Source organism: Pteropus vampyrus, unplaced genomic scaffold (genome assembly GCF_000151845.1).
Source record: "Pteropus vampyrus isolate Shadow unplaced genomic scaffold, Pvam_2.0 Scaffold158, whole genome shotgun sequence".
Lineage (NCBI taxonomy): Eukaryota > Metazoa > Chordata > Mammalia > Chiroptera > Pteropodidae > Pteropus > Pteropus vampyrus.
In genome coordinates, this window is record NW_011888939.1 from 732,702 (window position 1) to 747,847 (window position 15,146).

Genomic DNA, 15,146 nt, shown 5'->3' on the forward strand with positions numbered 1-15,146 from the left:
TGGTCGTATGAAAACAACAGCTTTGGCCTGCGACCGTTTTAACAGTCCACATTCACAACGATTTGGGAGCTTCAAAGATGAATCAGGGAGGCGTGTCGCTAAAGTTAGGTCGTCACCCACGTCCAGCAAACGCTAGTACTGTTTGTTCTAGACACGAAAATCAGGTGGGAAGCAGCCAGCATTTATAACATACACTAAAACCACCCACGACGCGGTATGACTGTGACGCCTTCGCTCGTTTTCGCCTGAAAATCTAGAAAGGTCTGCGCCTGGTGACAATCCTTCCTGTCTGTGACACCTTCACTGCGGTTTGTGGACAAACGCAAAATTAGTCGACTCAAAGAACAGCTAACGAGATGGTGGTCTCCAGTGTTAGCGTTTCGCAGAGAATACATTTATTGAGTTCTCTTTTTATTGTACTTTTTAAGCAGTTCAAGATAACGTTTCTTAAAATGCCGTTTGAATCAGGCATTTTATGAAGGACTCCCAGGCTTCCGGAGACCATTGAGCAGCTTGAAAAACACTGTGAGAGAAAACGGGCTGGAAATTTTGTCCGCGGGGCCAGTTGCAAATCAAGAAAACTCTGTCTCTCAAATACAGGAAAAGTGGCCTGAATCGTACAATGACCAACGACTTGAACCTGCAAGATTCTGGAAGGTGCTGGAAGTCACTGCAGACATGTTCACCCCGGCCTCAGAATTCTTCCCGGAGGACCGGGTACGAGAGCCCCAGAATCATTGTGGCAGAAAGGCTATGGGGGTGCAGCTCGGCTTTCCGAAATGGCCATGGGGCTGCCCATCCCCTGATCGCTCACCAAAGGACAAGGAGGGGACTGGACACCTGAAAGGTAGAGGTGTCGATTTGAAAAGAAAGCAGAGGAGGAGAGAGAAAGTTGCAAGGATAGATAAACGCATGGCTTTCCCTAGAGAAACGAGACCCACCCACTTGGCCGGCCCACCGAGATGGGGCCATTAGGGCGGGCAGCTCACTTTTAATCTCCCTTCTTAATGTTTGATTTTCTCCTATTACGTCGTAATTGAATATAAAGGGATTTGAGCAATCAGTGGTATCTTCAGTGGAGAAAGCCGAACATAACGTGTTCACATTTTACCCAAACGTATTAAAAACGCTGGCCTACGCCGGGCTGTCAGTATGACTGTGTGTGTGTCCGCCCGCCTTCCCTGTGTTTTTGTCTCTGGGAGTTTATGTTCACCAGCACTGGCATTTATTACGAGACGCTCAGCTGTTAGAGGGCGTGGTACGGTACCTAATTTGGTAGAGCATCCAATTTGAACAGACTGGCTCTAAATAAACACTTTCTCGTGGTGATAGTGATCTCAGCAGTGGCTCCGAGTCTCACAAACCAAACCAGAATTGGGGCGGGAACTTAGGAACACTTAGGATCTAAAGAAGGTGCCATATCATTCGGCCCCAGAGGCCTGAGTTTTTTCTAGTGCGCCCTCCGATCAGAATCTCCGCCTTTATCCAGGTCGGGTCTGTTCTTTCATAAAGGCTACTGAATCCTGCTCAGAGCATCTTCCCCCAGAATCTCAACCCTTGGGAATATTGCAGTTCATTTGAAACTTACAGGGGGTGACCCATGACATGGCTTATCTTATTCTTCGTGTGTATGTGCGTGCAAAAATAAGAGCTAAGATTTCCTGAGAGCTTTCTTTGAGGCAGGTGCTGTGTCACGTGACATATACATACAATACACATGTGCACGCAATATATGTATGGCGTATATATAGTCCATCTCCCCAGCTGAACAGTAAGCTTCTTGCGGGCAAGGGCTGAGTTCCAAAGTTGGTTCTGTGCCTCCGAGAAAGCTTAGGCTGGTGCTGGGCACTCAGGAAACACTCAGTAAACATTCCTTGGCTATCAACGAATCCCAAGAAATTAATGCAGCTCACTTCGGAAGGAATGTTGAGTGAAATAATCTGAGAATCAGATTCATAAGTGAACACTCTTGACTGCCTGCTCTACAAATGCAATCAGTGTGGGTTGTCCTTCATCGATTAGTGTATTGTGGTCGAAAAAGCACGGGGCTAGAAGTCAGGTGACATGCATCTCATCCCACTTCCATGACCAGGTCACAGTGGCACCTCGGACAAGTCTCTTCCACTCTCTGGGCCTTAATATCCTCAGAGAAGGATTCGGACCAGATGTCTGTAAGCCTCCTCCCAGCCCCAAAGGTTGCGATTTCATGACTCTATTTTACAAATGCACGTACTTCCTGTTTGTGACATAAACCCCCACAGAAAAACAAAATCGGTGATAAATTATGAAAAAACCAGATGCCATGATGGTTTGCACTTTCTAAGGTGCTCGATTCTAGAAATTCCATCTCTACCTCGCCTGCCTCTCCAGGGCGACAGCAGATCCGAGGCTGTCAGTGGAGCAAGCCAAGCAGTCTCTCCCTATAATTGTATTGACAGGATATCAGCTGAGTTCCGATGGCAGGAAAGGTGCACCCTGACAGGTTCTGTGAAGGAGCCTTGAAGGCTATTGTCGCAGGATTCTACGTTGAGTCACAGAATTCTGGGGAAATGGGAATCAAGCGAGAAGAAGCTTGGTTTTTTCTCTATTTAATTTTATTCTTCCCAGAGAGTCAGATTTGAGGGGAAACTGGCTAACGGCACATCACTTTCTACAACAGAGTAGGTGCTCTTTCGAACAGAAGCTATTTACATCTTTTGGTGGGCACATAAAACCCAGAGTTGATTCCATCGACCCCGCTAATAACAGGTTGGCTTGGTTTTAAATGAGGCAAATAGTGGTCGAGCATTTGTAGATAAAGCACCGGCTCGGATGTCTGAGTTTTTCACTTTGCACTTGGTAACCGTGGCATCTTGCAGACCTGTTCTTGAATAACTATGTGTTTTCATCCTGGTAAATTCCGTGGCTGTGAAATAGCGGTATTGGGTTTGTTCGGGCGGTGTGTCTGCATCTTAAATGAAAAAAGTCCCGATCCTGTTCCGTGGAGAGCACAATCTGAGCGACAAACCCCCCAATATGGTAGAATAAATGACTAGTCCTTAGGTGCTGTATTCTCCCAATATATATGCAACCTTCAGGTTCAGACTTAGCCAGAACCAAAATACACTTCAGTTCCATTCATCCTCCTAAAGACACCCAAGGCAGGGGGCTCCCCCACCTCCGCTGTACACAATAAGAAGGTGCACACAACACAGGGATCTGAAAACCAGGGCTTGTGAAACTGACATGCCACAGGGAAGAAATCCACAAGCCAAGACTCCACGAGAACTCCAGCAACCTATTACTTAGAAAAGATTTTCTTAAAGGCTCCAAAATCTTGAATATTTTTAATCTTCTCCTGCTCTTGAAAGACGAAAACTCCCGAATTTTTAAATTAGAAACAACATTTTTGTTAGTATAGGAAGGCACTTAGAGGGGTAAAAAGAACGCTGGGCCAGGAGCCAGTGAGCGCAGCTTCTAACCCAGACTACTCTGCCAGAACCCCGAGCAAAGAGCCCACCACAGATGGCCCCGGGTCCCCACTTGTCAAGGGGGGTCTGGAAAAGGTAACAGTTAAGGTTCCTTCTCCCTATCAATGTCTCTGCAATTTTTATTTAGGTCAGGTTTTGGTAGGAAATCTTGTAGAAGTGGTTAACCCTGAAACGTGGACATAATCTTAACTGCCGGAAGGTGGACATTAGGAGAGGCCCTCAGGCCCCAGCTACCCCTGACAAGGGAAGAGCCAGGTGCAATCAGCGGAGAGCGCCTGGACAGAGCCCCCTGCCACTCGGACTCTGTCGCCACTGGCCAGAGCAGTCCTGTCCGCCGTCTCATGCCCTGAAGACCGAACCCCTCGTCATCAGCCGGTCATCTGCCCATTTTCTAAACCTAAATTCAGGCTCACAGAGCAGAGAATTGACTCTGTCCCGGAGGCTGTTCAGCTAGTGCCACCCAGAGGCCAAATGTTGTCCTTGGAATGCAGTGGGGGAAGCAAAAGGGAAAAGGAAGAGTTTACTTATGTGTGTGCAGTATACATAGATTATATTTACATAGTGCACATAAACACATATGTGTACATATGTACACACACGTTAAACGTGTGTGTATACATGTATATACCTATATGTATATATAGCTTGGGGTGGGCATCACACACCACTAATTCATCATGGACAGCAGTGACTCCATAATGACACTTATTTCTTATTTAGGTGGGAAGGAGTTGGCCACCAGTGACTGCCTGAGTGAAAGCCATGACCGAACATTAAAGCAGTTGATCAGAGGTGGGGTACATGGTTCTCCCCTTGGTCCCAAAATGGTGAAGCCCATCTGTCTGTCCCATCTGTCCCATCTGAGAGTGGCTCTTCTCACTTAGAAATAAGTGAAGGACCTTGTTCTACTTCAGGAGGCCTAAGAAAGTGGGCGTATAAGATGGAAGGGTGCCGAGTGTGACAAGCCAGTTTCCCCAGGCGCAGGCACAGGCACAGGCACAGGAAGGTACTTTGGGAAAGGCAAGGAGAGTCCGTATTTTCACAGGAACCAAATTACTCGGCCAATTCTAGCACGGGGTTAAGAAAAGCCCAGGTTCCCTGAGCCAAAAAACGGAAACCACCAACAAAAACCCCGGGGCTCTAACCAGCGCCTGGCGTTCAGGTAAATAAATGATTGTTACGGAGTCCTTAGTTACCACCTGCGCCTTCCACCCCCGACATCTGGGGACGGCGCTCATTTTTAAAAGCACACTGCCCTCCAGCGGCGCAAGGTAACTTTGCTCCGTGACTCGTTTCGCAACAGCCAGATCTCAACTTGACTTTTCCTGGGGCCCTGGGAAAAGCGTTGGGTGTTGGGCGACCACCACTACTGGAACGAGACTGAAGTGCGGGAACGTGCAATAAAAGAGGAGGCGATCTCGTTAGAAACCGCGGTCCCCTCCAAAGGCAGAGATTCGCGCTTTTTCCTTAGTGCTGTAACCCTGACTCAGAGTTTGATCCGGCGGAGATTGAGGTACGAAGTGATGCTTCCAGGAGAGATACCCCGCGCTCACCGCGCACCAGCAGCCCGGCGTGCAGGGGAAGGGGCGGGGGCGGCCGGCGCCCTGGGAGCGAGAGGGCTGGAGGTGGTGAGTAAGGACATAAAGTCTGGTTGCGTGCGACCTGTCTGTCGCCCCGCGGGCTCACCAGCAGGCGCCCGGGTAAACAGCAGCAGCCAACATTGCAGGCTCGTCGCGTGTCAGCCGCTGTGCCAAGGGTCCCGCAGAAAGCACCCTACTCATTCTTCCTAACCACTCACTTTAACGGGTGCCACTACCCTCCCACTTTGAGGATGAGGAAACTGAGGCTCGGAGAGGCGATGCCACCTGCCCGTGTCCGCATGGGGGTCCAAGTCTGCCTGGACCAGAGCTGGCTTCAACGCTGCTCTCGGACCCGGCCGTGGGGCAAGGGCTGGACGCGGCGGCGCTCAGTGCGGGGACGAGCGCGAAGGGTGGCGGGCGTGAGGGCGGCTCACCTTGACGATGAGCGGGTTCTGAAACATGGAATCCCGCACGACCCCCAGCCTCTCGTTCTCCATTCCCGGCCGGATGTCGGCCACGGTCAGGGGCCGCCGCGGAGGCGGGCAGATGTGGCTGACCGTGCGGCGCACCGGCTGCTTCTTCTTCCATCGCATGAGGTCCTGACTGGAGCTCTTGGCCTCTGGCATCCTGGAGGTCACGGCGAGTCGACCCGGGAGCTGGATCCCGCGCGCTTCCCAGCTTGGGGGCGAGCGCGGAGCTCGGAGGGGCCCACAGCCAGTCCCGGACCGCACCACTCGGACACCGGGGTGGGCACCGGACGCCGGGCTCCCTCCGAAGCGGGGCGCGGCAACCTCGGCCACCCTCTCATTGCAAAAAGGCCTAAAGGTCAATATAAGCCCCTCTGGTTCCTCGGAGCGTCTTCCGGGGGCCGCGCTGCGGTTTGGGAAAGGAGAAAAAAATCAAGATCACCCCTTAAAGAAGAATGGTACGGTCCGTCTCCATGGCGACGGGACGCCAACAGTTCTGGCGCGGTTCTAGTGTGGATCCCTTTTCTTTCAGGAACTATTGGCGGCCACTAAAGTGAACCTGTTCAGAGTTTTCTTAAATTGCGTGAGAAAACCCCAAGAATCACCACTTTGTTAAAAGCGACGGGGCGCTAGACGGTCATTTGCACTTGACTTCCAGGCCAAAGGTAGCCTCCCTCCACTCATCCCCACGCCGCTCACCGCCTCTTCTCATTTCTCCTCCCGGCGCCACACACACATACACACACACACACACACACACACACACACACGCACACACACATGCACACACACACACGCACGCACGCACGCACGAGACAGAGCGGTAAATGTTCACGATGAATTAGAAATCCTCATTTCAGGCCTGACGTTCCTGCTCATCCATTGAGTGATCTCGAATTAGTCACCCTCTTGGGTCCTCGGTTTTTGCCTCTGTGAAATGCGTAGAAAGGAAAGTCTTGAGTTAAAGAGATCGGCGGTACCCAACTTTGTGCAACAGAATGAAGGGAAGGTGAAAAGCCTCAGATTCACTGAATCAGAATATCTGGAAATGGGATCTGGGGATCCGCGTTTGAAAAAACCTCCTCCCTCCCTTCGGGCGTTTTTATTTTGAAAAAGTTCAAAGCTGCAGGAAAGTTGAAAGGACAGTACAGTGAAAACCCACGTGAACTTCACCTAGATTCTCCAGTCCTTAGTATTTGCCACATTCACTTTCTCACTGTGTGTCACACACACACGTTTTGAAAACATCTGCAGACAGTATCATATTTGACCCAAAGCACTTCAGCATGTGTCCGCTCCAAACGAGGCCCTTCTCATATATAACTGCAATGTCATTATCATGTCTATGGATTTTAATGTGACACAATAGTAATGCCTGATACACAGTCCATATGCAAAGTTGGAAATCTGCACTTTTTCAAAGCTTCCCACATGACTGGTGCCATGTTTTCGGAGCCACGAGCCTGGATGATCTCTCGTCTGCCTTCCAGAGCACACCTTTTGTGGGTTCATCCACCCACCATTATTATCTTCATCAAAGGTGCAAATATCCACTCGGCTCAGAGGTCACCTGAGAGGGGTTCACCACAGAGCGAGCTGCACCGAGGAACCTGCACTTCAAGGCCTTACATACCAACAGTGGATAACACCGTCACCGCCATTTGCAAAGCGGGCTAGACAGACTTCCAACTGCTCAACCGAGGCCTGAAGCAGCCCTTGGGTGGTGACACGTGGGTGTGTATAATGTGTGCTTATGGGTTTCCAGCCCGCTTCACTTCCGGACCGTCACAGAAATGCAGGTTGTGCACTTTTCAATCAAAGCCACTGGGCAGCTGGCACAGAGGAAGTCGGGTGTTGCAGTGAGGGGCAGGACAGTGGAGTGGTGGAGAAAGCACACCGAATCCTAGTTGGGCCACGTAAGTCCCCTTGGACAAGTTATGTTAAGTCCTAGTTTTCTGCCCCACAGGTGAGGCTGATAACACCTAACAGATACCTACAACACAGGGTTGTTACAGGATGAAATGAGAAAACAAAGTGCCGATATGGTTATGCAACAGGGCTATATCTACTGGCCCCAACTTGATGGCCTGGCAAAAGCTTTACTTGTAATCACAGACTAAGTTTCTTCAGGACTCAGTTGAAATGGGAAGATTCCAAGGCTGCTCCTGTCCCATCTAAGCTTCCTATGCATCCCACCTGTACCAGCTAGCCCCTGCCCACCTGACTTCATCGCCTACCAGTCTCCCCCTCATTCACTGCGCTCTGGCTCCCTTGGCCTTCTTCCAATTCCTCCAGCAACCAAATTCGGGGCTTTCGTATTTGCTTCCAGCCTGGAACAGTCTTCCACCTAGAATTTTGTTCGCCCTTTTCACTTAGAACTCAGTTCAAATGTTCCTCCTAAAAGGGCCTTCCCTTCCTGCAGCATTCCCTGTCCTCGGTCACTCTCCATCACATTACCTTGTTTTATTTTCCTTATAAGGTAATTTGAAATTATCTCGGTTGATTTGTGTGTCATGTCTTCCTGGGGTGAGGGACTTCATCGTCTTGATCTCATCAGGACTACAGATAGGGAGCAGCAAAAAAATGTGTTGCACAAACGGAATGCATGCACTAATTAGCAAGTCTACGGAAGAATTCTGTCTCCCTGTCGTAGTTTTAGGCTCACGCTCTGTCCCACCCCAGGAACAAAACGGGCAGGCCACCGCGCACGTGTCACAGTCTGAGCTGTGAGCACGTCTCTATGGCAGCGGGATGCCGGCGTGGACCGGAAGTTACGTACGACTACTTCCGCTCCACAGCGGCCGCACTTCCGGACGGGGAGGACGGCGCTGACGCCGTTCCGGCGGTAGGTTGGAAGCGCTTTTTTGTTGAAGCGGTTTTCGGGCGCGCGCGTGTAACTAGAGCGGGGTCGGGGGGGGCGGCCCTCGTCCCCGAGAGCCCCGCCTCCGGCCAGGGGTCACCAGGGACGGGGGCGCGCGCTTTCTCCGCGGCCGCCGCGGGCCGGTCCGCGCGCTCGGGTCCCCGGGCGCAGACGGTGGAGACCAGACCTGCGGCCACGCCGCCCCTCTGCGCCCCGCAGCGCCCGCCCAGGCCGGAGCGCGGTCTCTGTGGCGCCCCAGAGGCCGTGAGCGAATGCGGGGCCGGGCTCGGGCACATCCCCGCCGGGCGGGAAGCGGCGCGTTCCGAATAAGTGGAGATAAATGCGCATCCGCTCGTGCCATAGGCACCGAGCCCTGGAAGCTGTACGGGATCCCAGCTCTTTGGAGACCGGTCTTGTAGCATCTGAGCCAAGTGCAATAGGGAAGCGGCTGGGTTGTCGGGGAACACTGCACGCCAGGGAGACAGGACCCAGTTAAGCCATCAGAGAGGCCTTCTTAAGCGACCAGTGATAGCGCAGAAAGGTAACGCGGAGGAAAAGCATTCTGCGCAGAAAGAGCTGCTTTTGCAAATTCTCTGCCAGTGAAAAGGCACATGGTGTATTCTAGGAACCGAAAGAGGGCAGGGTCTCTGAAGCCCAGACAAATGAGAGCTGGACAGGTAGGCGTGGACCAGGCCCCATCACGAAGGGCATGGTCGGTCTACAGGGTGTTGGGATTTAAGAATAACGGGAAACCATTAAAAGTTTATAGCAAGAGACGACTATATTTAAAAGATGCTGAGTTCAAGAAACCAGGCGAAGCTTAAGAGGTATTTACAAAATAGAAACTGACGTAAGGTAGAAGAACATTTAAAGGAATCATCGCCTCCGTTTGTCGTTACTAAGAGGTCCTGAAAGATGGGCCAGGATGGTGTTTTTTGAATGCGGTGGCCTGAGGGTCACAGGCACTTACTGGAGCAGTCTCAGGGGAATTGTCGGGGTGGGAGCTACAAAGAAGTGGGTTAAGAAGTGGATGGAAGGTGAGGACATAGAGCAATTTCTCTATTAAGAAATTTCACTGTGAATGGGGAGGAAAGAGAATAGGCAGGTGGGGCCTTAGGGTTATAGGATGGTCACCACCTTTGTTTTGTTTCGTTTAAGTTGGAAGAGTCTAGAGATTGTCAGGGTGTTGCTGGGAGGGAGCCAGGGCAGTGGAAGAGGCTGACGATGCGGGAGAGAGAGGGGTTACCTGATGCATCGTGGTTCCTCTGAGAACGTCGGGCAGGAGGACGTCGGGATCCAGCAGCACACGCGTGCCACATGGCCTCTGACGGGAGAAGGGACACTGGTGCGATAAAAGAGCAAGAGAGAAGGGGACAGATGCAGGCAGGCTTGCTCGGTTTCGAGGGTAACGTATTTCTTGTCTAGTGTGCGTGAGGTTATAGCAAGTTAGTCCGCTGCACTAAGAAGGAAGAATGAAATTAGAAGTTTGTCGAGAGGTGAGGAGAGTGGAAATAATTGTTTCAAAACGAGCGGGCGAGTGAGCTGTCTGGAGCAGTAATGTCCCAAAAAAGTAGAATGCAAGCCACATATGTAATTTGATATTTTTTAGTAGCCACAATAAAAAGCATAAAGAGGGGAAGGTGGAATTAGGGATTATATTTTACTTAACAATATCCAAGCTATTATTTTCATATGAAAGCAATATATAAAAATTAGGAGACATTTTACTGTCTTTGTTCTAAGTCTTTGAAATCCAGCGTGTGTTTTACACTTGACCGTAATTTGGCCTGGCCACATTTCAGGTGGGCTAGTGGCCCCTGTATTGGACAGCACAGATCTAGAGGGACACAGTTCGATTCCTGAGCAGTGTTCAGGTCCGATGTATAGTCGGCAACCAGGTGTTTAGAGTGCTGCCCATCTGGCCAGATGTGAGTTTTTTCTCCAGCCATCCTTAGGAGCTCAAGGGCAGCCAAAGAGAAAGCTTAATTCATTACAAAAAAAATATTTAATGAGTCTCCCCCCCCCCACCATGAGCCAGGCGCTGCACTAGATGCTGGGGCTGCAGTAGTGTATGAGACAGGCAAAGTCTGCTAGACTCTGAGTAGGGAGTCAGCTTGCAGAACTCACCCTACCTATAGCCGAGACCTCAAAGAGGTAATAAGTAGGTTTCCTTGCACCTCTGGGTGACATCAGGGAGGAAGGCGGCCTTAACCAAAGCTCTAGGTGGTCTACGGAAGGCGAGACCCTGAGGCTGGGGGATTTGGCTCAGAGTACAAGTCCACACATTCATTCATAGTCCCCTCCCTCCAGCCACACAGTTCTTACAGCTTCTTTACTACGCAGGAGAAATTAGGGCCTTCTCTAAAAAACTGCCATCCAGACACGAAAGACCACCAATACAGAGCGATCTCCAGGACCCGTTGTTAAGGGAAAAATAACAAAACGCGGTTTAGAATACATAGATGTACCTCTGTGTAAGAAAGCAGGAGAATAAGAACAGATTATTTTGATGTTGGAACCATATAAACGTGTCACCTAGTCAAAGAGAAATAAAATCTTATGAACGGAAACCCAGAAGCAATAGAGCGCAGGGCGAGTTCTAAGACACGTTTGTAGAATCTTTTATCAGGCTCGTTTCTCTTACTGTACCGCTCCACAAGCACGTGCTCGATGTGAGTGTCGACACTGGGGCCTCGTTAAACTTCATTCCAACCCATTGTAGGATTGAGACACATCCAGCCTTCCTCAAAGAGGCGACCTTCTGTTTGAGGTCACTGGACAGTTGACGTCCCCACCGTTCAGACCCTGCTGGCCCTGCATTGTAATGTCGAGTTCAAGGACATGGTCTCCCGAAGGTAGAACTACAAACAGACTGCCTTCCTTCTAGGAGGTTCCTTTTTTAGCAGGGGAGACAGATATTAAATGACTAAGTAAATAACTATATATTTTTAAAGTACAGTTGACTAAATGCTACAAAAAGAGAAATACAGGTTGCTATGAAAGAACATCTTTTGGGGAATGAGCCAAGCCCAAGGCATCAGGAAAATCTTTTTTTTTTTTTTTTTTTTTTGTAACTACTTAATACATTTATATCCTTCAATTGCTTGTTTTTAAACATAAATAGACACCCTGTCCTCACTAGCCCAATTAAGAAATAAAACATTACAAACATAAGAGAAACTGGCTCTATATACTTGGCCCTCCTAATCCTTGAATTTGCCAGTTATAATCCCCATATCTATATTCATAGTTTTGTTAGAAGTGTATCCATTCAGAAAAGAGACATAAAATTATTTGTGCGTTTTCATATACATGGTATAATGTATACATCCTTTTAACTAGAGGAAGCTTTCTGAAAGAAGTGATATTCAAGCCAAGCTCTGAGGGATGAAAGGAGGCAGGGAAAGGGGGGAGGCAGCGGAGATTGTTCCAGAAAGAGGGACTCCAATGCCAGGGAAATGATTACAGCATGTTTGGGGAACCAAAATAAGTCACGTGCACTGGAGCGCAGAGTTGGAAAGGAGGGTTAAAGGATGGAGCTTCGAGGGGGACAAGGGCCCGAGCGTGCAGGGCACTGTTCTCTGTCAATGACTGTTAACTGTTTTTTTCTATGTCATAAAGGCAGTGGGGCCAGATAGAATCAATTACCGTGCACCCCCTGTGCATTCAGAATAGCGTAAAATTTATCATCGTGATCCAGACTTGTCAACTGTCATATAGTTTCATTTGTGATTTTTTTTTTCTCCTGAAGCTAATGTTTAAAATGCTTTGCAAAAATAAACCATTGTTGTCAAATTTCCCTGTAGGAATAAAATGGAAGGAGGCTCGAGCAGATCAGAAATCCACACTCCCGTTTTTGACAAGAAAAAGAAAAAGCATTCTGCGTGTAAGGAAAGGCATCGGAGGCATTCCCATGAAAATTCCAGAGACTCCCCGCTGGCACGCGAACTCTCTCACAAACCGAAGAAGAAAAAAAAGAGAAAGGGTTTTCAGCAAATGGTTTCTTCTCCTTTGAAAACATCAGAAATCTGTGATGAGACTGAAAAGGCCACTTGCACAGTCAGAAAGAGGAAAAAGAGAAGAAATAGTGTCTTAGGGGGACCAGACGAGACAGGCGGCGTGTACGTCATGACGGACAAAGAAAACATCGATCGAGGCGGCGTGTACGTCATGACGGACAAAGAAAACATCGAGAGCAGGCCGAAGACTTTTAGAAGGGATGTCGACGTCGTTTATGTCGACATGAGCAAGGGACACAAGTCAACCCGAGAGCCCGAAGCAGAGGAAGCGCATTCCGTCACTAAGCGACATAAAAAGGAATCAGAGGAGCGGCATAATAAAATTAGGGAGAAAAAGAAAAAGAAGCGTCGGCTGGAAGCTGCGTCCCGCGATGCAGATGCTGGGTGGGAAGGCCCGCCCCAGCCCGAGTCACATGAGCCGGAGTCCCTGCTTCCTGTGGGCCTGGAAGGCCAAGTCACACCACCGCCAGGGTCTGCCCATAAAAAGAAGTCTAAGAAAAGAAAGAGAAAATTTTCAGACGCCCAGGAAAGTGAGACACTGACCGTGCCCGAGAGTCTCAAGAACGTGAACGCTGAAGGGTCACACGTGGTCCGTGAGGTGGGGACCGCAGAAGGCGGGATGGGACACAGCAGGAACAGGAAAAAGGCTAAGAAAAGAAGGCGGAGGTCTTCCGGCGGAAGTGCCCTGCCGTGTGCTGGCGACCCCCCAGGGCGCAGCGCCCGCTCCGAGGACCCGCTCTTTGAGTCCCTGGAAGGTAATGGTTGCTTGATTGAAGAAAGGGCGAGACCCAGGCCACACGAGGAGGAAACCCAGGCGCGGTCGCAAGAGGTGCAGAGGTAACGCGGGAATGTCGCGCCTTCTGAGGGTGTCCGCCTTTTGTAGGAATTCTGCCTGGGACCGGCCCCCATTCAGCTCGGCTGTAGTAAGGGGCAGAAATCGTGATGAGATAGGCCACGAAAGGTGCGGGGCGGGGTGCACGCGTGTGTTTCTTCACACGTAAAACAGACAGTCGAGATGAGATTTTCAATAAGAAGTATTCCAGTCCTGAAATTCTATGATGAGGCTCAAAAGGCATTTTAAGACCCCCAAATTACCCTTGTTTGTCTATGTGCATATAGACGGAAGGCAGAGCTACTTAGAATGTTACAGGGCCAGAGGAAAACTTCAGTTACGGTTCTCGCTAAGAAAAGAGATTTAGATATATCATCATTTATACAATTATTTAAGGACGCCGTCTGATGAATAAATGCAGGATTTTTTTAAACCACTTTATCTCAGTTTCTGGGACTTGGGACAGATATTTTCTCTCCATTTAGATTTGTTAGGTTGTCCTGGCTTAATTAAAATAATTCCAGTTAGAAATGAGAGAGGACGGGGGTCCCCGTGTCACAGGCTGTTGATGACAGTTGCAGCCCCACTCACGACATCCTCTATGTTGTCTTATCTGGGACATTTCCAGAATGCTGACCGTGAGGCAGGAAAGTCCTAGGACTGTGGTTCTTGGCTCATGCTGGGCTGTGGGCCATCTGAAAGCCATTGGCCCTTTGCTTAGACAAACGCACACAAAGTTTTCTTCAGCTTCCTATCCAGTTAGCTGATACAGGCGAACACATGAAAAGTAGATTTGGACATCTGGCAGAGAGTTTGGGGGTGAATTGGTGATGGATCCATAGAACATTAAGCAAAGGGGAAAATGTGGCCATTATCGATGACAGTGAAAACCACTGTGACTGTCGAAACCCTGCACGCTAATTTAACTAGTAACCATTACTGTAAAACTTAACTCATTGGAAGGGTTGGGGAGAGTTGTCTTGAGTGTCCATGGGGGTAGAAGGGGACGCAGTTTATTAGGAAGTCAATACCTCCAACAAAAAAAAGTTGAGACATAATCATAAAGATGCCTGGCGGAAGCGGGCCGAGGGCCGCACGTCTGCCGGCAAGCACGTCCCAGTGTCGGAGTTCCATGAAAAGTTTACGCGTCCCCGCTGAACCACCGCTGGTCTCCGTGAGAGTCATCTCAAGAAAGGGATTTGAAAGCTCTCGGGGCAAGTGACACCGTTAATCAATCCAGCTTCCCCCCCGCAGGTTTGAACCTGCAGACGAAGAAGAAAGCAACGTGGAGTCGGCCAGAGATTCTGAAGCAAAGCTTTCCTCGGAGGAGCCGAGAGATTCGGACGGTTCGGACGTGGACCTGGATTCCGCCGTGCGGCAGCTGCAGGAGTTCATCCCCAGCATCAGGGAGCGGGCCGCCACGACGATCAAGCGCATGTACCGGGATGACCTGGGACGGTTCAAAGAGTTTAAAGCGCAGGGTGAGCCGGGAGGCCGTGGCGCCCGTCATCTCTCCGCGTGCGTCGCTGCCCCTCCTTTCTCCTCGGAGCGGTTCAGGGCTGTGGATCCCCGAGCATCACGTCCCGTAGCAGCTTTCAGCTCTGTCTCCTTCCAGAATTGTCTGAGTCGAAAGCTTAGCCAAACGGAGCGTGCAGGTTTCCCTCTTCTTTGCCCAGCTTCTAGTAGAAGGGGCGGGGAGGAGTGGGGCTGAAGGGACCCGATACACCGCAGACTGAAGCTGATCCTGGGCGGGGAGGAGCAGGAGGTCGGTTGGTCGTAGCACTGCGGAGGGCACACGAGTGAAATCAAATTGAAGCGCTCATGTCAGCGTCCTCGACAGAGATGAGGTGTAATTCTCTCCGCAGGATGTTGATTTGAGGGGGAGCTGGCTGAGTGGTTGCAAGCAGGGTCCAATGTG

The 15,146-nt window shown here is 50.1% G+C and overlaps 2 protein-coding genes across 2 annotated transcripts in view; one reads left to right on the forward strand and one right to left on the reverse strand.

Annotated features, from left to right (window-relative positions):
• CFAP77 (cilia and flagella associated protein 77) overlaps window positions 1–6,228 on the reverse strand; it is a 123,793-nt gene extending 117,565 nt beyond the window's left edge. The window contains exon 1 of the mRNA XM_011370028.2: window positions 5,485–6,228. Within this exon, the coding sequence (XP_011368330.1) occupies window positions 5,485–5,676 (192 nt within the window). The 5' untranslated portion in view covers window positions 5,677–6,228. The remainder of the gene's footprint in view (window positions 1–5,484) is intronic.
• A 2,088-nt stretch (window positions 6,229–8,316) lies between these two features.
• TTF1 (transcription termination factor 1) overlaps window positions 8,317–15,146 on the forward strand; it is a 21,698-nt gene continuing 14,868 nt past the window's right edge. Inside the window, exons 1-3 of the mRNA XM_023536556.1 lie at window positions 8,317–8,362; window positions 12,184–13,233; window positions 14,483–14,709. Coding sequence (XP_023392324.1) covers window positions 12,191–13,233; window positions 14,483–14,709 — 1,270 coding nt within the window. The 5' untranslated portion in view covers window positions 8,317–8,362; window positions 12,184–12,190. The remainder of the gene's footprint in view (window positions 8,363–12,183; window positions 13,234–14,482; window positions 14,710–15,146) is intronic.